Raw genomic sequence first — 25,856 nt, 5'->3', positions numbered from 1 at the left:
GGCCTGCAGGAACTACAGTCCTCCCTTGCAGTGTTTCACCTTGACCCAAAGCTACCTGTTTATCACCAGACAGGGATTTTCCAACAGCACCCTGAATTTCCTGCGTTCTGAGCTGCAGGCAGCGTCAGTGTGTTACCCACGCTGCCTGTCAAAGTAATGAGGTGATGTGGCCCCGTGGAAGGGGCACAGGACTGTGAGTCGGGACCTGACTTAGGGGAAGTCACTGCAGCCCCTTCGCACCTAATTTCCCCATCTGTTAAATGGGGAGAAGGGTGTTCCCCTGTACAAAGGGCTCCGAGAGCCTCAAATGAAAAGCAGGATAAAGGAAAATTAATGTGAATTTAGGCCCGGGGCTGAGTCCAGCTTGTCAGCCCGAGGAGACTTAGCCACAGAAGAAGGAGAGCACCGCGGGGGCAGCACCGCCATGGCCTTCCCTCCCCCCACCGCCGGCTGCCTGCCTTTGCCCCCCAACCCTGACCCAAAGGGGCCCCGCTCCGGCCACTGCCGAGACGAGCGCGGCCTGAGGCAGCCCGGAGCGGGGCCCGACGGGCGGGGAGACTCCAGCTCTCCTGCGGCCCCCAGCGGCCCGGCCCGGCCCGGCCCGCCCGAAAACAAACCACCGCCGCGGGGCCGCCCGCCGCTCGCGTGTGGACACGCGCCGGGCCCCCGGAGCCCCGCCCCGCAGCCCCCCGCGCGCCCCCTGCCCCCGGGCCGGCGCCCTCGCGCTGCCGTGACGCCAGCACGTCGTGCCGCGGCGCCGGGCGCGTGGGGGGGAGGGGCCCAACCCCCGGCGCCGGGCCTGGGCCCCGCCCTCTCTCGGGGCGGGGGCGCTGGCTTAGGAGGGGGGCGGTTGGTCCCTCCCCGGCCGCCGTAGCCCGCTGGGTCGGCCCGGCGGCGGAGGGGGCGGGGCGGAAATTTAAATCGGCAGCCGCGGCCGCTGTGAGGCGAAGGCGGCGGCGAGCGCTCTGGGCCCCCGGGGCTCTGCGGCGTGGCCGGGGCGCAGGCCTCGCTCCTCGCCGCGTCCCGAGCGCAGACCCGCCCGCTGCTCCATCCCCGATGGCGGAGCCGGAGCCCGAGCCCGGTACGCGAGCGGCGGGGTGGGCGCCGCTTCCCGGCAGGCCGGGCCGGGCACCGCCGCCGCCAGGTGCTCCCCGGCCCGCCCCCTCTCCGCGCCCCGCGTCCGCCCCGGCCCGCCCGCTGGCCCTGCCCCCTGTGTCCCCGGCGCGGGGCCTGTCCGAGCCCCCCGCCGCCACCGAGCGGCAGCCGCTCCCCGGGGGGCCAGGGCGGGCCGCGCCCCCCCCGCAAGCCCCCCCCCCCCCCGCGAGCCCCCGGGAGATTGTGGCGGTAGGATGCAATTGCCTGGGGGGGTGATGGCCTCAGGGCGAACGTCAGCTTTAAAACATGCCCCCCCCCCGCCCCAAACCCCTCTGTAATGGCAACAAGGCGTTAAAAGACTTGCTTGTCCCTTTCTTCCCTGGGGGTGTGTTGCCGCTTGTTTCTCTTGTGTGTTGGGCAGAAGGCGCCCAAAGCAGCTGTGATAGCGTCAGGGTCCCCTCCCCACTCTGAACTCTGGGGCACGGATGTGGGGACCCGCATGAAAGACCCCTAAGCTTATTCTTACCAGCTTAGGTTAAAAACTTCCCCACGGTACAAATCCTTCCTTGCCCTTGGCTGGGTACTGCTGCCACCCCCAAGTGAGTTAGACAAAGATTCAGGGAAAGGGCCACTTGGAGTTCCTGGTTCCCTAAAATATCCCCCCAAGCCCCTTCACCCCCTTTCCTGGGGAGGCTTGAGAATAATATACCAACCAAATAGGTTAACAAGGTGAGCACAGACCAGCCCCTTTGGTTTGTAAGTGTCCTAAAAACCCCATCAGGTTCTTAACAACAGAACTTTATAATAAAAACAAAATAAAAGAAGCACCTCTAAAATCAGGATGGAAGGTAATTTTACAGGGTGATCAGATTCAAAACACAGAGGATTCGACTCTAGGCAAAACTTTAAAGTTGCCAGAAAAATCAGGAATAAACCTCCCTCTTAGCCTAGTTTCAGAGTAGCAGCCATGTTAGTCTGTATCCGCAAAAGAAAAGGAGCATCCAATGCAGTGAGCTGTAGCTCACGAAAGCTTATGCTCAGATAAATTTGTTAGTCTCTAAGGTGCCACAAGTACTCCTTTCCTCTTAGCCTAGGGAAAATTCACAGGCTAAAACAAAAGATAATCAAACTCATTTCTTTCCTATTACTTACAATTTGTAATCTTAAATGCTTAGTTCAGACATGGCTTTAGAAGATGTATTTTCCCTGCCCTCGTTCCTCGCTGACCCAGAGAGAATACAAAGAAACACAAAACAAAAACCTTCCCTCACAGATTTGAAAGTATCTTCTCCCCTTATTGGTCCTTTTGGTCAGGTGCCAACCAGGTTATTTGAGCTTCTTAACCTTTTTTACAGGTAAAGGAGGGATTTTATGCTACCCTTAGCTGTATGTTTGACAGATACCCTCGTCCCTTGTGCTCTCCCCACTGCTCATCTGAGAGGCTGACTCTCTTGGTGGCTGTGTTTTTTAGCAGGTAGGATGGGTTGCCAATCAGAGAAAAGGCAAAGGAGACCCCCAGAGAAACAGCAGCAGGAGGTGACTGGGTCATCCAAGAACCTGCCCTTTTTGGGAAAATCTTTCTACCTGGACCTGCCGAATAACAAGAACATGGAGTTTCTGGTGGCGACAATAAAGCAGCTGGGTGGGGTGAGTATGGAGGCACCTTGCCTGTTAGAGAGCATGAAGCAGCTGCGCTCTAGCTCCAGAAGAGCCAAAGACTTGAATGGATGCTGCTATAGGAGTGATGCATTGACAAGGGGCAGAGTTGCTGAATGGACTTGGGTGGGGTGGTGGAATTCAGTGCCTCTAGTCCAAACCTTAACCTAAAATGGTAGTGGGAGTGGTGGGTAGGAATGCATTCCTGGAAAGACCCGGCCCTGTCACTTTACCCTTTGTGCTGCCATCTGCAGGGCTCAGGAAGTCTTGAATGCTCTTTTTAAGCCCAAAGATGGGGACAGTCCGTCACAAGCTGCTTGTAGGTCTATTCATGTGGAGCCAGGTTTTCGAAAGAGTCAGCTCCCAAGAGTGGTGCCTGTTCTTCAGGAGCTCAGCCCCTGGATGCATGTTGGGTGCTGGTTTCTTGTGAAAACTTGGCCATTAAATGGGAGCTGAGCTCTTGAAGACACCAAGGGCCAATTTTTCAAGAACAGTGCATTTGGCAGCTGGGGGCACTGTGGTTAATGCGCTGTACAGAGGGGCTAGGGAAGGGTTCTGAGTACACGTGTAAACTGATTCTCGAGTGTCCCAGCTCACTAGGCTGAGCAGTATAGTCCTTACAAGGTATCTTTCAGTTGCATGTAACTAATAGTCCAGCGTGACTTGGGAGGAGGCCTTAAGACTGGAAGACAGTAAGGGATGGAGCTGGAAGGGGAGAAATGTCTAGCTTAAAGACTAGGTCTCATGCAGCCCTGTTCCTGCATCTAGGCAACTGAAGATGGTGGTTTCTTTAAGATGTTCCAGACCTTGCTGTGGACTTGGTGGCTTTGCAGCTGACTCTGTTTTTGTCTTTGGTCCAGGTGATTGAAAGCTTCTTGAGTAAAGAAGTCAGCTATGTGGTTTCCAGCAGCAAAGAGGCCAAACTGGACAGTGGGCCTCGGAGACCGACTGAGAAACGGAGCAGCACAGCTTCAGGGGATGCCAAGGCAAAGACTCTGCCCTCTGCTGTGCCCAAAGGGAGCCATGCGGGGCATCACCACAAGCCAGCAGACAGTGTAAGGACTGTGAGGGTCTAGGCAGCCTTAAGCCTTGGGGCAGTGGCTGGTGTGGAGCAGAGCCTGAGAATAGTAGCTGCAGAAGAGCTTGTCTGCCTCACTGAGAACACCTCTCTATTCAGCTGTCCCAGTCCTGGTGCTGTTCACACTCCGATAAATGAGCCCTGCCCTCTGGGCAGTGGCTTGAGATGCCAAATCTTTCTATAGCATTTTTAATCTCCAAACATTCTGCAAAGTGTCCACAGAGACTGGTGCAACTGCCTCTGGGGTGCAGCACCATCCAACAGCATACAGTGGCACTACGATGTGCCCTTCATTTACTAGCCTACAGTTCACAATAAAACTGGAAATGTTAGGGTGGCAGACAAACTCCCCACGGTGCAGCAAATGGCCGGCACATCCAGACTATTGCTAATCAGTGGTGAAGGGATAAATACCGTAGGAATTTACACAGGTTTGTAGCAGGATATGGTGGCATAAAAACTGATGCTTCCCTTCAGGGTCGCTACAGACTGGAAGTGTGGCAGGCCTCGCTGCCTCAGCTGGAGGTATAGATGTGCTGCACCTGCCTAAATGCTGGAAGAAATTGTTTATTTGGCTGATTAATCCTGCTGCTCAGCAGAGATAATAGGGGCTTGTTTTTTGTATGGATTTGCTTCTAATTTCCTTTTGTGTGACTTGTCCGGGTATTGGCTGGTGGGATGGATGTGAATGATGCCCCTCCCCTACTCCAGATTGCATGCAGGGACCAGCTCTGCATGTCACTGGGTTTTGCCCCAAGCTCAGAAATGTCGCTAGAGCAGAGGAACGATCATCAAGGTGCTGGTAGGATGAGACCCAGGGTCCCCTACCTAGAACTTCCAGCTTGCAAGGAAAGCATCCTGCCAATTCTGCTCAGAGTCAGCAAATCCCTGTCTGGGGCAGGGGGCTGGACTCAACAGGTCTAAGTTGAACTCTCTGTGCACCCTCAGAGGTGGGAGGACATGCTGGAGAGGGAGAAGGTGGAGGCAGCAGGGGTAAGATATAGGTGGGCTGGGAAGCAGCCATGCCACCAGAGAAGGGAGCTGGCAGGTCACGAGAAAGGGGCTTAGTGTTGCACTTCAAGGTCCATCTTCCCAGCCTGTAAAACAGTCAGACTCCATTGAACTGCTAACAGTAGAACATACAGCACCGGGTGGGGCACTGGCCATGACTGCGCTGAGGGCTGCCCAGAGTAATAAAGAAATACAAGGTCAGATGGCTTGAGTCCTACCCCCAAACTAGAAGAAACCTTGCTGTCTCCCTGCGGTCTGACAGGGCATCCTACTGTAACATGGCCTCTGCTGGGCATGCCTATGCAGAGGCCAAATGGCTTCCCTAGCAGATTCCCATGGCTTTCCTGCTGCACAGTTCACCTGACCTGTTCTGTAGTCTCCGATCCATCAGGCTGAAACCGGGCTGACCTGCAGGTGGGGGGCTCTAGGTGTCCAGGGCAGACTTTCAGTCCCATAGAGCAGAGCCTTAAAGTACAAAGGTCACTTGCTGCTGCCCAAGAGGAGCTTGTCCTTTTCCAGAGGACATCTGCAGTGAGGAGCCTGGGGTGGAGAGGGGAAGCCTGGGGGCTCTGAGTAGAATCCTCTCCTGGGAAGGTTAAACCCTATTGCATCTCCCTGGAGGTCTGTAATCTGGGGTGGTAGTGAGGTTTGGGGTGCCAGGGACACTGAGGATCTGTGCCCTCGCCCTTTAAAACTATCTGGGCAGTAGTGTACTGGTCCACCTGGCTGGCTGCTCAGGAGCTTTTGGTCTAAATGCTGTTTGGCTTGTGTCTTCTGCAGGCTCTGATCAGCAGGGGGAAGGAGCTGCTGCAGAAGGCCATGAGGAACCAGGTGAGCGGCACGGTGATGGGCTTCTCCTCTAGGCAGGTAGGTGCAAGGCATTCCTGAGCAGGGCAGCAATCCAGCCTGTGCTTGGGGAACGGTGCAGAGACTTGGCCCATCACTAGATTCCATGTGGGCCATTGCCTGGACAAGTCCTCCATTTGAAAATGCAAGACTGTAACGCTGCCTGGGGTTCCAAGCCTTTCAGCCCCTTATGGGGCCTGTTCCTTTCCCACGTGCTGCCCCTTGGGCTGGACACTCATACAGGTAGCTGTACTCCTGTTGCTCTAACGCAACGCAACGCATACGACTGCGTAACAGTGACTGTGCGTCGTCAGAAGGGGATTTTCTGTCAGTGTAGATAACCCACCTCTCCAGACTAGTTCAATGGAAGACGACAGTGGGGTCTGGTAGGCCTAAGTACGTGATGTAGTAAGGTTGACCTGATGCTTTTAGGTGTAGACCAGGCCTAGAAGAGCATCACAGCGGCATCAGAAGTAGCAATAACCTAGGGAGCACTAAAGCCACGTGTGACATGGACTTGGTTAGCCACATAGCCTGCCTGCAGAGTTGTGGGAGGCTTTGCCTCTAGACCTTATGCTGAAAAGTTTCCGATCACTCAGTACATGGCGTTAATGCTTAACTAAAAGGTTCATGCTACAGCTGACATAGTCTAGTTCATGCTTCCAGCTCTGAGTCAGGATAAGAACATTTCTCCTCTTCCCTGCACCACGTGCCCTAGGACTTGGAAATGCCAATTTCATCTGCAAATCAACAGATCCCCTCTGGGTCAGGGAGCTGGCCCAGGATTGAGCTTTCTGAAATGGCAAAGGCAGAAGTGGCTACTCAAAAATCCCATCTCTACAGCAGGATAGCTCTTGTTTCTAGTCTTGAAAAGAGCAAGCTGGCAACTCTTATACCAAGATGATCTTAGCTACAACTGATTTCTGGTCAGTCAAGATAAGCAGTTTTCTAGCCTCTGAGCAGTGGGATTGCAGCCTTTTCACTAGGCTTCCCAACTCTAGAAGTTCTCAAAATGACATCTGCTAAAATCCTGCTGCTGACTGAGGATGGGGGGCAGGAAAGACCAATGTTAATGATTTGACAATGATGTGACACACAATATAATCTCATACCCTGTCGAGGCCAGCAAACAGTTTGAGATGTCCACTGTGCCCTGGGCTGTACATCACTGAGTCTCTCCTCTTGTTTGTGCAGGATTCCAGCAGTGGCAGTAGTATCCTTGTCAATGCTCGCTCCTGGGGCGTTCGGATCTTGCATGTGGATGGTATCCTTCTACAGAAACTTTGTGTTGTGGGGATGGGACTCTGATCTTTAATATCTAGCTTCTGAATCTGTTAAATCAATGACCTGGGGGGTGAATGGCTGGTTATGGGGGGAGGAGCAAGAATTTGACAATGGGTTACACTGACTGAGGCTTTGCTGGCCTGAGGAAACAGGCTTTCAGAGGAGGGTCTTCAAAAGTCTGTGTGTGGAGAACGGGGTGTGGGCTTGGTCAGACCCACTCTGTTCTTTTCCTAGTAGTCTGACTGTAACCTTCCTCTCCTGATCCAAGGGTTCTAAACACCGGCACAGAACCACCACTACTCCTTAGAATAACATCTGGTCTGTTTTCAGAGTAGCAGCCGTGTTAGTCTATCCGCAAAAAGAGAAGGAGGACTTGTGGCACCTTAGAGACTAACAAATTTATCTGAGCATAAGCTTTCGTGAGGTACAGCTCACTTCATCGGATGCATGCAGTGGAAAATACCTGGTCTATATGTCAAAGGCACGTCCTTGCTGGATTGATGGCCCTGAAGGCCTCTCTCTAAGCAGACATGTTTAATGTCAACCATGTCAGCGAGCCCTGCTATAGTGCCTTGATCCTGGCATGTAGCAACCCCCACGAGAGCAGCTGGCTGAGAGCCTCAGTGAGGGAGGGGAGCAGTGGGAATGCCTCTCACTGACAATGGGGCTGGGGCACTAGGTCTCTGCTGGACTTGAGCCAACAGCTGAGGCTCTGTACCCTGGGCTCATGCACACCCAGCACCGTCCAACGTGAGTTTAGAGTTTCTGGGCTAAAGTGGGCGGCAGCTCAGCTTCTGCCTGTTTGTCCAATTCCAAGGCATGCTGCACCTCCTCTGCATCTTTCTGTAAAAGGAAACGCTGCTACGTCTGCCTTGGCTAGGGCTAATGGGAGTTGGTCCAAGAACAGAGATTCTCTCACCCACCTGGTCTCTCAGGGCGAACACAGCAATCTGCCATCTAGGGCTGAAAGCTCTTAGCTCCCACTGTGACACTTAGAGCCAGATTGTAGCATGCAACACGCAGCGTTCCCTCTCCCATCTGGCCACTAGCTCTTGTCCTTATTTCCTCCATGGAAGGAGGATGTGCAGTACCACTCTTTTCCCACAGATGGCAGAGGAGGGTGCTAAAGCACTTTCCTGGGTGTGGTGGGTAGCTCGGTGGAGTTGTATTTCATCCTCTGTTCACTATGGGTGCTGAGGAGTAGCAGCTCCCTCTGTTTCTCTGGGCTTTAGCTCCTTGACTTCCCACCCCACATAGAAATGATGGCCTATGTGCAGCAGCTGCTGTTCCGTGTCTCAGGAGCAAGGAAGCAGAGTGAGAAGACGATGGTAACTGACCTAAACTTCCCCCAGTCCAGGGCTTCCTGGTAACAAGTGGGTTTTGTCCTTCCCGACTAGCCCAGGATGCAGTCCTCTTACAGCAGAGTCACTTTAGGCCTTGTCTGACATACAAGGTCAATGAGCAAGCCCCAGAGGGACTGGTTTTGTCCAGTGCCAATCAGTATTTTTATCAACCATTCCTAAATTCTAAGGCCAGAAGGGATCTTTGTGGTGATCTCGTCAGACCTCCTGTGTAAACAGGCCACAGAACTTCCCCCAAATAATCCCTAGAGCAGATCTTCTAGAAAACATCCGGTCTGGATTTAACAACTGTCAGGAATGGATTATCCACCACAACTCTGGGTAAACGGTTCCAATGGTTGATTAGTTTCACAGTTAAAAATTTGTGCCTTATTTCTAGTCTGAATTTGTTTAGATTCAACTTCCAGCCACTGGATGGTGTTGCCCCTTTCTCTGCTAAATTGAAGAGCCCGTTATTAAATATTTGTTCCCTGGGTAGGTATTTACACCCTATGCTCAAGTCACCCATTGACCTCTTTAAGATGAATAGATGGAGCTTCTTGAGTCGCTCGATGCAAGGCAAGTTTTCTAATCCTTTAATTAGTCTTGTGGCTTTTCTCTGAATCCTCCCCAATTTATCAACATCCTTCTTGAATTGACACCAGAACTGGATGTAGTATTCCAGCCACAGTTGCACCAGGGCCAAATAGAGGTAAAATAACCTCTCTGCTCCTAATCGAGATTTCCCTGTTTATGCATCTAAGGATTAGCCCTTTTGGCCACAGCGTCCCCCTGGAGCTCATGTTCAGCTGATTATCCACCATGACCCCCAAATCTTTAATCACATCTTCCCAGGACATTTTCCCACTGTAAATATGACCTACATTCTTTGTTCCTAGATGTATACATTTTATGTTTAGCCATATTAAAAACACACATTGTTTGCATGCATGCAGCTTACCAAATGATCCAGATCATGCTGAATCAGTGACCTGCCCTCATCGTCACTTACCACCCCCAATTTTTGACATCTGCAAACTTTATCCGTGATGACTTATCATGACCTAGTAGAAAATATAAAAGCTGTTAAATATCTTAGGGCCAAGAACTGATCCCTGCAGGACCCCACTAGAAATGCAGCTGCTGGAGGATGATTCTGTTTAGTTAGCCAGTTTTTAATCAATTTAGTGTGTGCCATGTTACTTTGATTAAAAACTAGAATATAAAACTATCATGCAGTACCAAGTCAAAGGCCTTACAGAAGTCTGTTACATCAACACTGTTACCTCTTTCGACCAATCTTATAAGCTCAACAAAACAAATCAAGTTAGTTTCCCTAAACATTCTAGGTGATACAAAATCTTTGGTAAAGTTACAGATCACCCAAAGATTGGGGCAGTAAGTAATAAGGAAAGGATACTGTTAATGATCTAAATAGTTAAATGATCACAATCCTACAAAATGCATTTTAATACAGCCGAATGTAAGGTAGTACATCTAGGAACCAAGAATCCAGGTTATACATACAGGATGGAAGACTGGGAGAAAGTAGTGACTCAGAAGGACAGAGTGTTTGTTGTAAATGTCCCTCAACATGAGAGCTCAGTGTAAAAGCATGGCAAGAGGGACAAGTATGGAAAGGAATATTGGGTAGAAGTAGGGAAGTGATGGTTTTGTGTTTCTTTTTTAGACCAGGTTAGATGCACACCTGTCACGGATGGTCTGGACTGACTTAATCTTACCTTAGCATGGGACTGGATGATCCCTCTAGATCCCTTCCAGACCTTCATTACTATGATTGTATGGTATTGGTAAGACCGCTACTAGAACACTGCCTAGTTCTGGTGTCCAAACCTCAAAGATGAGGACATACTGGAGAGAGTTCAAAGGGGCCCCATGTGATCCAGAAGCTGGAAAAGGAGCCTCGTGATTTGAGGCTTAAACTCAATCTATTGGTTTTACTGACATTAAAGTTGAAGGGTGAGTTGCTCACTGCACCTGGGCACTGACACATGGACAAGATCTTTGATCATGAGAGGGGCTATTCAACTCTGCCGCCAAAGGCGGAACAAGACCCAGTGACTGGAAGGTCAAGTTGGACAAATTCCACCTGGATGTAAGAGGCAGTTTGCCAGCACTGGGGGTGAGTGAACATTGGAACAGCCTCCCCGGGAGGTGGTAGACTCACCCTTGCTTGGAGTCTCTAAAGTGAGATTAGAATCTTTCTGCAACATGCTTTAATCCTGCTCTAGGAGCAATGCTGCAGCTGTTTAGTGCTTGCGGTGGCCCTTTCTGGCCGTGGACTCTGAATCTCTGAACCCCTGTTCATCCCCTTCCTTCATGGACTATGGGGGGGAACAGGAAGCTCTGCACTGCCCCCAGCATTGTCCTCTGCATGTTCCTAACACTTGCAGATCAGTAGGAAGACCTTGATTATTATCAAATCTCACATTTCAGGGCTTAAGCAGGTTGCCTGCTGAGATCAGAAAGGAGTCTGTTCCCCAGGGCACAATTGGCCAGAGGTATTCTGTGTGGGGTTTTTGTTTGTGGGTTTTTTTCTTTAACCTGCCTCTGAAGCAGCGATGAGACACTGGACAGGGTGGATCAGTGCTCTGAGATGGTGCAGAGCATTTCTTCTCCATTGCCTGGCTGATGTCTCCTGTTCATGTGCTCAGGGTCTCACTGATCACTAGCTTTGGGGCTGGGAAGGAATTTTCCCCCAAGGTCAGACTGGCAGAGACCTTGCAGGGGTGAGGTGGGGGTGTCCACCTTCCTATGCGGTGTGGGTCACAAACCAGATCCTCTGAGCAGGTCACTGATCAATTCCCTGCCACTGCAGGGGCCTCAAGAGTGAGATGCCACTAATGCCTCTGTTCTCTGCCTGTGGCATGCAACTGTTTCGTCTCCTGAGGGCTGAAATCTTTAGCCTAGGGAGTTATCGGGCTCAATACAGGTGTGTCCAGGGGTTGGGGGTGGTCTGTGATATATAGGTGGTCAGACTAGATGATCTGATGGTGCTGGCCTGAAACTCTGATGCACTTGGTATAGTTAACCCAGTATAACCTAGCTTAGTGGGAATGTCGTTATACTGGTAGAAAAGTCCTTATTCTATGCAGGAAGAGGAGGCACCTTTAGCTCAGTATAACTGAGTCCGTGCTGTTACTTTTACTGGTAAAACTAGATTCGCTTAAAAAAGCTCACCCAAGCTGAAATAAGTCTAGCAAGCCAACTTCAGGTGCAGTTCAGGCCTAGTGCTAGGCTGGCAAGGCTGGATGACCAGCTGGGGTCTCAACCTACAACAGGCCCAGATCCCAACCAACTTACAGGGGGAAACTCCAGCTTTCTCCACCCAACTTGCAAGGGAGGTAAAATCACAATGCGGTATACAGTCAGTTTGCCAGCAGGCTTGTGCTAGGGTTGGGGACGGGTGAGGCTGGCCTTCTTTTAGGAAGGGCCAGTTGTATGATCTTTCCAGCAGTCTGGTCTAGGCAGTGCTGAGCTATGCAAACCAAGTCCGATCTGCCAAACACCAGGGGCACAGCAGCCGTGGACTGCCTTAAGGATGAGCATGCCCTGTGCTGGCATCTCCCCCTCACTGCTCTGGAATCAGTGGGCTGCTAGTCTTGTCTATGGCTGGCTCCCATCCTAAATGCTGTCTGTTTTTTCTGTCTAGGTGAAGTGTTTCTCAGTGGGGCCAGGAGTCCTTAAAGGTCAGTACAGAAGCTTTGCTCTCAGCTGGTGTCGAGCTGGTTGGGAGACTTTGTGAAAACGCCTCACTGTGATATTTCAACAAAACGACTTGTTTTTGCAAAAACTTCTGTTCCCTCAAAGCCGTTTACTGTCCAAGCTCAGACAGAAACCTCTTGCCGGGCTCTCCTTGTCGTGCTTTAAAGCTTGTGCAGCATTTTGAAAGCATAGCTAGGATGCTTCCTGTGTGGCTGGCTTTCTACTCTTGCTTTCCAGCGGGATCTTGTCTAAAATCCTGTTAATCATTTGTCCACTTACCTGGTCTCCCCTGTGCTATGAGAGACTCTCCGGCAGGGCTTCTAGAATTGAGAGTCATGGTAGGAACTGCGGTACTGGTGCTTCGGTCTCTGAATCCGTGTTGGCTGTGAAATGAAGCCCTGTGGAGGGGAGGACGTGTCCCCCACGTCCCACTCACTCCTGCTAGCAGAAGGCTGCGCTATGCCGCGGTGGTGCCGACGTGGGACTGACCGTGCCTTAACGTGCAGTCTGGTCAGGGAGCATTCAGAGAAGCCTTTGCTGCCTTCAAAGCATTCAGCCTGGAGTCAAGTCTGACTCCTAAACCGCGAAGGCAGCTTTTTGTTTTTTGTTTGTTTGTTAAAAGGTGACCTCCAGAGCTGGGGCAGACAGTAGCTTTGTGCCTCTCTTGCCCCTATATAATGGGACAAAGATGGCTGGAGATCTCTAGGAAACCTTGCTTCCTGCTGACATGAGACTTCGGTCTCGTCGGCCTCGTCTGGCTCTCCAGTGACTGAGAGCTAGTGTAAAGATTGTGACCGGAGAGTGAAAGCGGAACAGTTGGGGGTGGGGTTTGTCACCGATCAAAACTCTCCGGCCAGGCCACTAGCAACTGCATGGGAACAGTCTCAGCCTTGTGCTTGAACAGCTACTTCCCTTCAGTGACTTAACATCCTGCAGAAAAATCTTGGCTCAAACCTGCTCAGAGGCCTCTTGGGTGCCTCAGCCCCAGCAGGGGTGGTCAAACTTGGTGTTCTTGATCTCCCAAGGCTGGGCAGGGGGCTACCCACCTCTCAGGCCTGGGCCAATCATAAAGAAGCAAAGACTCCAGTCTCCCTTGTGACTGTGGTGAGTTTGACACTCTCTCTACAAAAGCACTTGGAGCTGCTCCTGTGCTTTCCTCAGTCGGCCAAATCCTCCTCCTCAAGTGCAGCACCGAGCACCTTGGCACAGCTTGGGACACACCAGGCTACTTGCCTTGTGCTACCCACATAGCAGGAAGGCACAGCCCTAAGATCCTGCCTATGGGAATAATCAACCTGATGCCCCAGAAGAGGCTGTCTGAATCCTGACACTCTGCTGAGGCCGAGTTCAGCTACCACTCCCCCAGCGCACGCTGGTACCTGCTGTCCGCCTGGCATGGAGTGCATTCTGACAACAGCCGCACTTTGGCTCTGGGCCTGACCACAACTTGGGCCCTTATTGTTAGAACTAACTATCTTGTTGCTCGCTCATCTGCAGCAGCTTTTAACTCTTCGCTGTCTCTCAGCTGTCCATTAAATCTTCTCTAGACTTAACCGTCCCCACCAAGGTTCTGAACACAGATTGTATGTTTTGCCTTCTAAATGACTATCTGCCCTGAAAGTTGTCCATTGAAATATCTGCATCCTTAGCATTAGGCTTCAGAGTCCACTGGTGGAGATAAGTGGAAAATTGATGCTGCTCCGGGCTATTGTTTCAGGCTGCCTGCAGACTCTGGCAAACAGATCTTGATTCTTTTTTCAGGATTTCTTCGCATCCAGAAGTGTTATAAATATTGGGGGAAAAAAACAAACTTTAGATTTTGGAGTCCAGTTCTGTGTAGCCAGGGATTGGATGATGGGGATAGGGTGTGCATGGTGGGGGCGGGGGCGGGGGGAGGGAATGCCTGCCCAGGCCAGCTGCTAACTGCAGAATTCTCCTTCTAGTGGGAAAACTGAAGCCCCCGTTTCTGAAGATTGAGGACCGGAGCAGGTGAATGAGCCTTTTCAATCTGATCCTTCTTTTAACTTTGTGGGCAAACTTTGGTCTCCTGGCTGAAGAGCTGCGAGGAGTCCCTCGGCAGATGCTCCCTCCCCTCTTACCCATAGAACCCTCCGAGCCCCTCCATTGACAAGAGAGTTGTTGATGCACTTCCGGTGCTGGGGAAGAAGGGTAAATGCAGTGCGGAAATGTAGCCTTGGTTACCTGTGTGCACTGTGAAGTGACAGTACTGGACAGAGGCTCCATTTCCAGCTCAACCAGATTCTCTGTGTGACCTTAGCCAAGTCACTTCATCTCTCTGGGCCCCAGTTCTTGTGTGTTCGTCCCCCAGTGTGTTTAGAGAGAAACTCCATGGGCAGGGCCTGTCTGTGTACAGCAGCCACCACAATGGGCCCTGATCTCTGGGCCTCTTTGTGCTGCTCAAGTAACTTGCAGAATTGCAGCCTACCAAGCCACAGGGAACAGAGATTCTTGCCACTTGTTGAGCTGCGTTTGTCCCTGTAGCAATGGATGTGACTAGCCCTGGGAAGTAGCAAATGTTACAGGACTATGATGTTTATGATGCACTTTTCTTACTAGAAAGCAGTTGTTTCTAGGGTGTAGCTCATTGCACAGCTAAGTAATACAATCCTTTAGAGCAATGGTTTTCAAACTTTTTTTTTTCTGGCGATCCAGTTGAAGAAAATTGATGCCTGCAACCCAACGGAGCTGGGGATGAGGGGTTTGGGGTGTGGGGTGGGCAGAGGGTTGCAGTGAGGGCTGCAGGGTGGGGCCCAGAATGAGGGGTTCAGGGTTTGGGGGGGCTCAGGCCTGGGGCAGGGGGTTGGGGTGCAGGAGGGGGTCAGGGATGAGGGATTTGGGGTGCAGGGGGGCTCAGGGCTGGGGCAGGGGATTGGGGCATTGGCTTGCCTCTGGCGGCTTCCGGTCAGCGGCGCAGCGGGGGTGCAGAGGCAGGCTTCCCACCTGTCTTGGCACTGTGGACTGTGCTGCGCCCTGGAAGCGGCCAGCAGCAGGTCTGGCTCCTAGGCGGAGCCACGCAAGAGACTGCAGCGCTCACCCGCGGGCACTGCACCCATGGCTCCCATTGGCTGGGATTGCGGAGACTATGCTTGGGGCAGGAGCAGTACGCAGAGCCCCGTGCGGGGGGGCCCCTCAGGCCTAGGAGCCAGATCTGCTGCTGGCTGCTTCTGGGCACAGTGTGGTGTCAGAACAGGTAGGACTAGCCTGCCTTAGCCAGGCAGCACCGCCGATGGGACTCTTAACGGCCTAATCAGGGGTGCTGACCAGAGCTGCCAGTGCCTTCCATTCCACGACCCGGTACTGGGTTGCAACCCACAGTTTGAAAACCACTGCTTTAGAGAGGCGTGGGAAACGGCAGCGTCCAGAACTCGAGTGCCTTAAGTACTCTTTGAAGTCCACGTCTGAAGGGGCACTAACAAGCAGCTACAGGACCAAGTGTTAGGTCTGGGAGTAATATGTAACAAAGCACAAAGAGCAGAAGGGTGAATTCTAAAGTATCAGCAGGTTTCGGGTAAAACCTTCCGTGCAGTAAAAGAAACTCCACCCCTGCACTGGGTGAGAGCGTAAGAAGCAGAGTGAAATGGATTGATAGCAAGTGTGAGCTCCTTGGGCCAGGAGCCATCTTGGTTCTATGTTTATGCAGGGCCTAGTGCAGTGGGGCTGGGTCCATGACAGGCTCATAGGTGCCATTACAACACTGATAATAGTCAGCACCAGTTTCTAATGTCCCTGGCTTGGAGTGTAATGCAATCCAAGCTCAGGCGTGAGAGGAGAACTAGGTCTCTCAGTGCTATCAGCTTAATCTCAGGTGCTGGTAACAGGCATTTCTAGCTGAGACTGTGTCCCTCAAAGATTTTCACAAACTGCTGATTGCGTCCTGTACTCTAGGCCCAGTGCAGTTCCGCACATGGGATGGGAGGGTGCAGGGAGAAGGCTGCCTTGGGATTCACCGTTCCAAAGGCCTTGTCCTACACTTGGAAAAATCAAGTACATAACTGCCCAGTGGCACACATCCACCAGTGGTAGCAACAGCTGGAGCTATGGGATGCAGGATGCCCACGGAATTACCAGCATCTTTCAGGGCTAGGCAGCAAACACCTGCCCTATGGCCTCCACCGGTGGTGGTGCCCTGTCTGCGAAGCTGCTGTCTGCCCCTGAACAGGAGGCAAGTCTGGCTTTCATGAGTTTAAGTGCTGTCCACATTGCAGTCAATGGGGCCCTCCATGGATGCAAAGGCTGGACTTGTCCAGCGGTATGGAAGTGAGGGAGCTGGGGAAATGGGGACAGAGGCTGGAGCTGCAACAGGGAGTCAACACAGGTCTCCAGAGCTGAACCCTCGACCTGCAGCTCAGCCCACCTTCTCTGAGCAAGCAGAGAGCAGGGGGACTTGAGGGCTCTGTAGGAAGCTGCCTGCCCCAGCAGTCTCCCAAGGAAGAGTCTCTGGGCCAAATCAAGGCATGGTGTAAACATGCTGAATCCTGAAACTACCCCAGGGGTCCACTCTCATCTCAATCTAACAAGGGAAACAGGAACATAAGAACAGCCCCATACTGGGTCAGACCAAAGGTCCATCTAGCCCAGCATCCTGTGTTCTGACAGTGGCCAGTGCCAGGTGTCCCAGAGGGAATGAACAGGACAGGGAATCAAGTGATCCATCCCCTGTCACCCATTCCCAGCTCCTCGCAAACAGGCTGGCGACACCATCCATGCCCAGCCTGGCTAATAGCCATTGATGGACCAATCCTCCATAAATTTATCTAGTTCTTTTTTGAACCCTGTTTATAGTCTTGGCCTTCACAATATCCTCTAGCAAGGATTCCACAGGTTGACTCTACGTTGTGTGAAGAAGTACTTCCTTTTGTTTTTAAACCTGCTGCCTATTCATGTCATTTAAATGGGGATGTGGAAGCCCTAAGCAGGGGTCGGGGGCGCAGGAATTGAGCCTCTGTGCTTGGACGAAGGCTCAGGGAGGAGGTGTGGGGGAGCCTGTAGTAGCCCAGGTAAGTGAGAACTGGGCCAAAATGGGTCACAGCCATGCCTGACGTCTGACACTGATGGTTCTTGCAGGAAATTCCGGCCCTTCCATCACCAATTCAAGAGCTTCCCTGACCTGAACTTCCTGGCACCGAACAGATCCAGCCCATTTGAGCCTCTGAAAACCCCCCCAAGCTCCTGCAGAGTTAGGTAGGTGGTGCAAGCTGCCAGGGAGTGTGGCTGTTACAGCCCCACTGCTGCCTGGGTGCCATTGGTATCCCAGACTCCCTGCGGACATCAGAGACTCCTAGCTCCTTTGCATGCGGCCAAATAGACTCTCTCCTGAGCTCCTTTGTTCCACGGCTCAGCCTGATCAGAGCTAATCTGAGCCGTGACCTTTTTCTAGGTCGGAAAACTGCCAACTGGATGGGGAGGGCCCCTGGCTGGCAGGTGGCCTCGCCATCCTCAGACCTGGCTGTGCTGATGGCTTGTGCCCGAGCCTGTGTTTCACAAAGACTCCTCTGGGGAAGGGAGTAAGTGAGTCTGTGTGACCCAGCTGCAGCCCTCGTGACTCCTGAACACTCTGGGGCTTGATGCTGCTGCTGCTCCTCCGCCAGCTTTCTGGGAGGGGGGAGAAGGGGGGGGTCCACAGGACTGTCCTTGGTCCACATCTCTTCTCCTTTAGCTCTTACCTCTGGCTAATCTCCTCCACAAACCAGCTCAGCAACTCTCTCTGTGCTGACAACACGTGGACTTTCCTCTCTGCTCCAGACCTATCTCCTGTCAGCCCCTCTCTCTCTCCTATATCCTCATGGATGTGTAGCCGTCAGCTCAAGCTCAACATGGCTAAAACTGAGCTCTTAATCCACCTCCTTTCTCATTGGGCTGAGCAATGCCATGGTACAAGGCACTGGTGGGACCTCATCTGGAACATTGGTCGCCCATGTTCATGAAAGGTAAATTCTGACCAGAACAGGTGCAGAGAAGAGCTGCTAGGATGACTAGTGGAATGGAGAGCCAACCTTACGGCTTGTTCAGCTTAGCGAGAAGGCTCAGGTGGGGCATGATTGGTCTCTGATTATGGCGGGGGTGAAGAGCTGTTGAAGCTGAAGGACATTGTTGGCCCAAGAAGAAACGGGGATAAACTAGCCATGAACACATTCAGGCTGGAAATACGGCTTCTAATCAGCAGAGAGGTGAGATTCTGGAACAACCTCTTCTGCAGGAGCTACTGGGGTAACCACATATTTAGTTTTAAGAGAGCTGGACCCATTTGACTGAGGCAGCGGCCCTTGGGCCACTTCCAGTGTGTGTTCCTATAAACCCATGCTTCAGGGACCCAGCTGGTCCCCTGCAGGAGTCAGGGTCACATTGCAGGATGCAATGTTCTCACTGTCTACCCTGGAACCTGTTGCTTTGCTGGTGTAGCTCCCAACCTGGACTGCTGACAGCCAGTGCATGCCCCAAGTGTCTGTGCTGGACAGTGCTGGGTCAGCAGCCTGTCAACAGCACTATGTGGATTCCATCAGCCGGGGTTACTACCTGCAGGGTGACCCCAACTCTCAGTCCCAAATGTTGGCAAACCATGTGCTCTGCTATGTCCAACCCTCGCCTGGACCATTCAGAGACCTAATTTGGTTCGTTTGTTCCTTTCAGGATATATGCACACCACAGCTTATTAACTGGGCACAAATTCACCCTTCTCTTTAAATATTTTTTTGTGATAAAAATGAAATATACTTGATTTCACTTAATTTTGTTAATAAGTTTAAAGAATGAAGGTAGAGTTACAAGTAAAACACAATAAAATATGCTTCTGAAGGCCTAAAACTTAATCTAGCAAGATATAGGCTTTCAAGATGGGTTTCTCTCACCAGTCATCCTTCCCAGCCATGGCTGACGTTCACAAAGGTACAAGGTGCTGGCTTCCCTTGTCTGCTTAGGCAAAGCTCTTTCACCTAAGACAACTTCTTACCTATATTCTGTTCCAGTGACTTCACGCGCACCCCCCCCCCCACCCTCCTTCGTTGAAGGACTCGTCTTTCTCAGCTTGCAAGGGTTCTAGCCTCTTGTCTGTGTAGTGATGGATGCCAAAGATGGCTTCAGTCCTTGCTTAGATCTTCTGAAGGTCAGTGACTTTGTTTCAAGAAGCAGGATGTTCTCATGCTATTCTTCCCTTCCTGTGGGCTTCCCATCCCCTTTGAGTTCAATGAAAAGCAGCTTCCATTGTTTGATTCCTCTATGCTTCATGTACATAGGAGAGAGGTAGAAAGCTGTGCCATCCCCTCCTGTCTGGGCAGGCGGTACAGCCTGGTATCAGTGAGTGTCCAGAATTCCTCATTGAGTGTTAATACAGCCAGTTCAGTGATATTAATCCCCAGAGTCCTTAGCTGTCAGAAAAGGCCTCACTCAAAACTCTTGTAGTACAGTAATATCGTACATCAGCAGCTGATTCAGCTGCTTATCACTGGAGGTTCAGTCCACTGGAGGTTCAGGTTCTTTATAGCCCAGGGAGCCTTTGCAGTGGATTCCTCTGGAAAAGTGAAACCCAGGACAAGTGTCTGTCTCCTTCTGGGTACAGATGCCATGCTGCCCTCTTTTTCCCCTCCCCTTGTTAGTGTGAGGTTTGCCTCTGCCCCTTGTCAGCTTGGTGGGGGTGTGTAAACAGGGAACTCTCATCCCTTTGTTTGGGACAGACCTGGTTCACACACATTCTGATGATGATACCATGACTCTCCATACCCATCACATGCAGACCTTGCGCAAGAATGTTAATGAGCAGCGAGTTATTGGTACCTCACAAGGCTTTTTTTGTGCAAAGATTATTACAGTGGTGTGTAGGATGTGAATACAGGCTGCTTTCAGTCCCAGTCAGGAATTCTGGGTTTACCTCCCTCCTCTGAAGCCTCAGGATGGTCGTGGCTGGGCTGGGCTACTGCATGGGAGCGCCAGGGCTCTGAGGTGGCCCTGGGCATTTTCTCTCTCAGGTGCTTGGCTGATGGGTCTAGCTCACAAGCTCAGGGTCTAACCGAGCACCGAATGTGGGGTGGGGCAGGAATTCCGCCCCAGGTCAGGTTGGTGGTGAGCTTGGGGGTTTCGCCTTCCCCTGCAGCATGGGGGGGGCGGGTCACTGGCCAGGATTATCTGGGTGTATCTCACATCATTCCCCTCCCATTTCAAGGGCCTCGGGCCCTGGTGCCCCTCGGCCTGTGGCGCAGCATAGTCCAGTGTTCTGAGGCTGTGACCCTTTGGGCTCATTTCAGTTGGGTTCAGTGTGCGGGTGCTGGGTGGGGCTGGTGCCCAGGAGGTCAGACTCGGTGAGCTGGGGGTCCCTGCTGCCTTCAACTCTGACTTGCTCAGTATGGACAGCCCCACTGTCCTGTCTGTCACTGAGGCCTGTAACCCAGGCATCATCTTCAACTCTGACCTCCCTCTAGGTCCTTGCACCCAGACTGTGTCAATTGTACCAGTTCTTTGTGCAGAACATCCCTAAGGTCTGGCCTCTCCTATCCATCCACAGACCTAGAGCTCCCATCCAGGCCCATCTCACCTCTCAGTTACTGCAGCCTCCTTCTGTCTGGCCTGGACACGTGCATCTCTCATATCCGAAACACTGCTACAGACATCGTTCTCCTCGTCCACTGTCTTGACCATGTCCTCCCCCCACCCTTGTTGTGTCCTTCCACGGACTCCTCCTTCTCTGTCGCCTTAAACATGAGCTGCTTGTCTTCACTCTGCAGGCCCTTTGTGGCCTATCCCCACCCTACCTCTCACCTCTCCTTTGCTATGAAGAAGTCAACTCCAACCTCTGATCAGCCCAGCGATGCTAGCCTTCTTCGCCCCTTTGTGCTTTCTTCTCTGCTGCCCCTCACGCTTGGGATGAGCTCCTTGTAGATCTCCCACAGCTGCCTCACTGCCCGCCTTCAGATCCCACCTTAAATCTCCTTTGCTGCAGTGCCTACATGGACCCGACAACAGTCAGGCCGCTAGTGTGCAGAGCCCACAGCCTGTCACGCTGAGCAGCATTCTCACCGCGTTCTCGTGCTCCCCGTCTCATCTCGTCCCTAAGATTGTCTGCCCCCGGGGGCAGAGGCCATCTTGTTTGTACCACACCTAGCCCAACCGATGCCTAGGCATGGGGATAATATGGATATCTAGCCTGTACTGTGTCCCCTTGCAGAGCCCCCGAGGGCTGTCTGACGCACAGCGAGAGAGAGAGGAGCCCCCGGTCCAGCCCAGCCACCGTGCCCAAGAGGAGGAAGGGGTTTTGTGAATGTTGCCAGGAGACCTTCGGGGAGCTGCAGATGGTAAGGGCTCCACTGGCCTAGCACTGCAGGAGCTGCCTTGGTCTCCCCTGCTTGTGGTTCAAGGCAGGCAGAGCCTCTGCAGATATGCCCAACGCAGGCGTGCCCAGTGGGGAAGCAGACAATCTTACAGGTGTGCCTTGGCTCCGTCTGCCGCTCCTCTGACCTGTCTCAGCAGAACAGCCCAAGTCCATTGGGAGCTGGGAGTGTGCAGTCCCGCAGGGCAGTTGTGCCCCTGGCCCAGGGGCACCTAGGGTGCCAGCACTGTTGCCCATCCCAGCAGCTGGGAGCCAAGCTGCAGATTGCACTGCTCTTGCCCCATACTTGTCATACCTTGGCCCTGGGATGTTCCCAGCACCATAGCCATGGGCAGGGGTAGAGCCGCATTCCCTCTGTGCCCACATCCATTCCCCTTGGCCCCACAGCCTGTCCCTGAGGGCCTCTAGCCTTCCCCAGCAGTTGCCATGCAGCTACCTGCAGGGCAAGCAGCTACTGCTGCTCCCTGGAACTCTCCCCAGCATGGGACTGTGGCTCAGCTGCACCCTGCTCTCCTGGGCCTGCTGCTGCGAGAAGAAGCTGCTGGCCCCACGCTCCCCTTGCTCTGTTCCAGCACCTCCAGAGCCCCCGGCACAGGCGGTTCGCGCTGGACGCCTCTCAGTATGCAGCTGTGGATCACGTCATCGCTCAGCTCACCAACGACTTTGCAGAGATCCCAGCCTGGTCCTCTCCCCCCAGGTAACACACAAACAGCTTGCTGCCCTGGGGCTTGAGGGTCTGGCTTGGGCAGCCTGGATCATGGTGGGTTAAAATCCACAGCCAGTCAGCTGCTCAGTGACAGGCAGGCAGTTCTGGTGGAGGGGCCCTGCTTCCTTTGGCAGAGCAGGATTAGGGGACAAGTTCCCTTCGGTGTCCAGGGTAGACAGGCTGGCTCCTTCCCCTGCTACACCCTCAAAGACACGAGCCACTCTGGGCTCCTGTTGCCCTGGGGCTGTTCTTTTGGTTCCTGTGGGGAATTTCCCAGACCCCTCTCATGCCTTTACCCAAGAGTGGCTCATCTCCTGTGACGCAGGACCCCTCACTGCCCAAAATACACATCTCCTCAGTCCCCCTCCTGTTTCTCTGTGCTGGGGTGTGTCCCTTTGGGGCTGGGTCAGGCTGTCCTGCTCAGCCAGCAGGTGACCCTGGTGAAGTTGACCTGGTGAAGGTGACCCTGATGACTCCTGGGCTGGAGTTCTGCACAGCTGCATTTCAAGCCACTGCTCCTCCCAGGCGATCTCCCAATTTACTCGGCCTCACCTTCTGAGCAGAGGGGCTTAAATACCCCATCCCTGCACAGATCGTGCTGGCTCCCTGCTAGAGTGCTGCACAGCCCTGGCTTCTGTTCCATGCAAGGGGCTCCCATATTAAATGAGAAGCTTTCTCTCCCAGGGTGCCCTGCTCTCCTGCAGCTGACAACGAACTCTGTGGCTCTCGAGCAAAGGCTGTGGAAGGCCTGGGCGCACCAGCTGCAGAGCTGGGATGGAAGCACCAGCTGGCCAGGAAGGACAAAGCAGAGCTGTCTCTCAATGCAGTGTCTGTGCTGGGTGGGGAATGCGCCACAGGCCCAGAGGAGACGCCAAAGGAGAAGGTCAGCGAGCTCCCTCCTCCAGAATTGCCCACTGGGCACCCCCTCCTGGGGCTATGGGCTGAGGAGACACTGCGAGCCAGGCCATCTGCTAGCACAGGGCCAGCTGGGAGGGCCCATGCTTGGTGTCAGAACACAGACCAGTCTGCTGTTGACAACACTGCAGTGGGGGCTACTGCCTTGGCCACTGCTCCTGATCTCAGCCAGTGGACCCGGGCCAGCGATGGATTGCCTGGAGAGGCAGCTGCTTGCTCCCCTGAACTTGTTCCCCAGGATGCACTCGAGTCCCTGAGTCACCCTCTGGGAGCATCGCCCTGCTCCAGGAAACGCAAACTCTCTGACAGCCCTTGCATGCGGCTGGAAAAGAGGCCGAGGATAATACAGCCGAGCAGCAACCCCCTGCGTCTGGAGAAGCAGACAGGCTCGGTGTGCTGCAGCTCAGTTCATCGGGGTGTGGGGCTGGCTGTGGGAGGGGTTGCTGGCACTGCTCCATCTGGTGCTCCTGGAGCAGAGCTCTTGCTGCTTTCCAGCAGGCTCTGCAGCTTCCCTGCCTCAGCGACTCCTCAGGACAGAGCCCATGTGCTCCCAGAGCCTCCCGAGCCTGTTCCCATGGCTATAGCCGACACTGAGGCTACCCTGGCGAGCACAGCCACTCGGCAGGGCTGGGAGAGCGGGACTCCGGGCCTGCAAGAGGGGCAGTCTACAGAGCAGGCCCCAGAGCCTTCCTGCTGTGTGGCCGAGTCTGGCCTCGAGCTGCAATCACCTACCTGGGACAAGGCCAGCTGTTCTGCAGTCCATCCGGCCCTCCCACACCTGCCAATCCCCCCAGCCAGGCGCTTGCGCTGCCCTGCAGTAGCTGAAGGTGCGCTGCCCAAGCCACCCAACAGCACAGACCTTGGCGAAAGCCTGGCCGCCCATCCCAGCACCCTCCAGCCTGCCCCTTGCAGAACCCACACTGGCCCAAATCTGGGGCCACCATCTTCTTCTTCAGAGTCGGACTGGGACGTCCAGCTGCTCTGCTCACTGGACGCTCTGCAGGGCACCAGAAACCGGCCAGTAGACCTGGAGGTGCTCCGGAGGACCTGCATCAATGTCCAAGACAGCGGCTATGAGTCCCATCTCTACTCGGTCCTGAAGCAGAAGTCTGAGCTGGACTTAGGCAGAGATGACCAGAGCTGTCGGAACTGTCGTGCAGAAACAGAAGGAGCCCCTTTCGCTGTGTTTGAGGCCTGCCTGGGCAGCTGGACCAGCTAGCCACTAGCTGCACAGACCCCGTCAAGAACTAGGGCTCACCCCCAAGCACGGTTGCTAAGGGAGCCCCGCAGAGACGGCTGTGGCAAACCACTTTCCCCGCAGCCATCAGAAGGCACAAGGCTGGCCGGAGACAGTCTGCGGGCACTGGAATAAGGACTGGCTGCAAATGGAGGGTGGGGCTGAGCCTGGAGGCTTTCGGCAAGACTGATCTGATTGGTTCACTTGCTTGTGGAGCTCAGCCACAGGAAGAACTCTCCCCAGCCTGGCCATGCTAGCCCTGGCTTCCCATGGGGACAGACCACTGGGCCTGGCCTGGCCTTGACCAGCAATGGCCTGGCTCTCCTCTCCCCTCAATGGAGCGACCAGGAAACAGACTCCCTTGCCTAGACTAGACTGCACCGTGTGTCCAACTGCTCGATAGTGGCTTTTTAATGGCCTGCCGCATTTCATTAGTGCTGCTCATACACGCACCTCCTGTGCTCCTCCATCACCCTCTGCAGCCTGACCCTGGAGGAGGGAGACGTGAGCACTTAGTACCAGGAAAACAGCGTTCCCTTAGCCAGTGGCCTGGCCTGACCTCACCTGTCAAGTGTGCAGCTAGCTGATGCCAGAGCCGGTGGAGGCGGGAAGCCCCTAGTCTGATCTGCAGATGGAGCAGGGTTTTCTCCCATCTTCCCATGCGGCAGGCAGGCAGTCAATGCTGCCGTTCCCTCGTCCAGAAAGAGCTGCTGTCTTCTGGAAGTGACTGCTCTGAGCTCCCCACAGTATCTTTCTGTTCTCACGTTCTCTGCTCTTTCTGCATCTCCCTGGCTCCTTCCTACTTGTGGTGCAGTTAATGGGGGAAATGAGCTGCTGTCTGGATCGATTCCTCTTCCTGTTTTAGCTTCTGCTCTGTTCCATGGGGCCATAGCTCCCCTGTCTCTCTTGTCTCCACTGGCCATTGCAGATAATTGGTGTTTAAAACTTCCTGCTTGTTTTAAAAACACATTTTAAACCAAAATAAACTGAATGAGTGTAATGATCCAGTGTGAGACTCCACTTCATCATGCGGCTGCCTGGAGTTAACCTGGCTGCTGATCCTTCCCCTGTGCGAGGCCTGGGAGAAGACCCCACCTGCAAAGGCTGATAGCTGGGACCCTGTGGCCTCACTGGATGGGGGCACTGCTCTAGGGTGGGGGCGCTGCCGGTCTGGGTGGGTCCAAACATCCTGGCGCTTGGTCTTCTCCAAGGAGGTAGGCTAAGGTACATCCAGCCCCCGAGGGTTTCCACAGCCCTCCTCTGCTCCCCCCAATCTTCACCTGCAGGAAGGGGCTGTGCTTTTGGGAGCCCTTCTCAGCACAGCTGCTTCTGTGCACAGCCCTGGCAGCACTTCTGTACTAGGGACAGTCCCTCCCCGCAGGCATCTGCGCAGAGGGTGAAGGTTGGCTGCAGTCAGCTGCACGGAGACGGCTGGCCTGACTAATTAGTCCTGGCCTGTTTTGAAAGGCTTTAGCTGCCCAGGAGCTAGGAGTGAACCCATCAGCACAGCCACCAGCTCTGCCTACCGGAGCAGGAGGCAATTCCTCTGCTACCGTGATCCACGGCTCTGCCAAGGAGGCCTTGGCATGACGCTGTCTGCTTGGATACTGCAGTCTCCTGGGGGGGGG

The 25,856-nt window shown here is 53.6% G+C and overlaps 1 protein-coding gene across 8 annotated transcripts; it reads left to right on the top strand.

Moving 5' to 3' along the window:
• The first annotated feature begins 775 nt into the window (after window positions 1-775).
• Window positions 776-25,223, top strand: DBF4B (DBF4B-CDC7 kinase regulatory subunit). 8 transcript variants are annotated; one of them, XM_073325583.2, is made up of 12 exons: window positions 776-1,081; window positions 2,570-2,742; window positions 3,612-3,806; window positions 5,621-5,707; window positions 6,881-6,950; window positions 8,228-8,298; window positions 11,984-12,020; window positions 13,980-14,025; window positions 17,122-17,238; window positions 21,209-21,335; window positions 21,943-22,067; window positions 22,761-25,223. In XM_073325583.2, exons 1-12 carry the CDS (start codon window positions 1,057-1,059, stop codon window positions 24,208-24,210), a joined length of 2,523 nt encoding a protein of 840 aa, XP_073181684.1. In that variant the 5' UTR covers window positions 776-1,056; the 3' UTR covers window positions 24,211-25,223. The 8 variants fall into 8 exon arrangements, with proteins under 8 accessions (XP_073181684.1, XP_073181683.1, XP_073181687.2 ...); XM_073325582.2 differs by having other exon boundaries at window positions 2,567-2,742; XM_073325586.2 differs by having other exon boundaries at window positions 776-1,144.
• Window positions 25,224-25,856: the final 633 nt, after the last annotated feature.

This window comes from Lepidochelys kempii, chromosome 27, assembly GCF_965140285.1.
Source record: "Lepidochelys kempii isolate rLepKem1 chromosome 27, rLepKem1.hap1, whole genome shotgun sequence".
NCBI classification, from domain to species: Eukaryota; Metazoa; Chordata; order Testudines; family Cheloniidae; genus Lepidochelys; species Lepidochelys kempii.
Note: the sequence above shows the minus strand (reverse complement) of the source record. Positions and strands in the feature narration are given on the sequence as shown.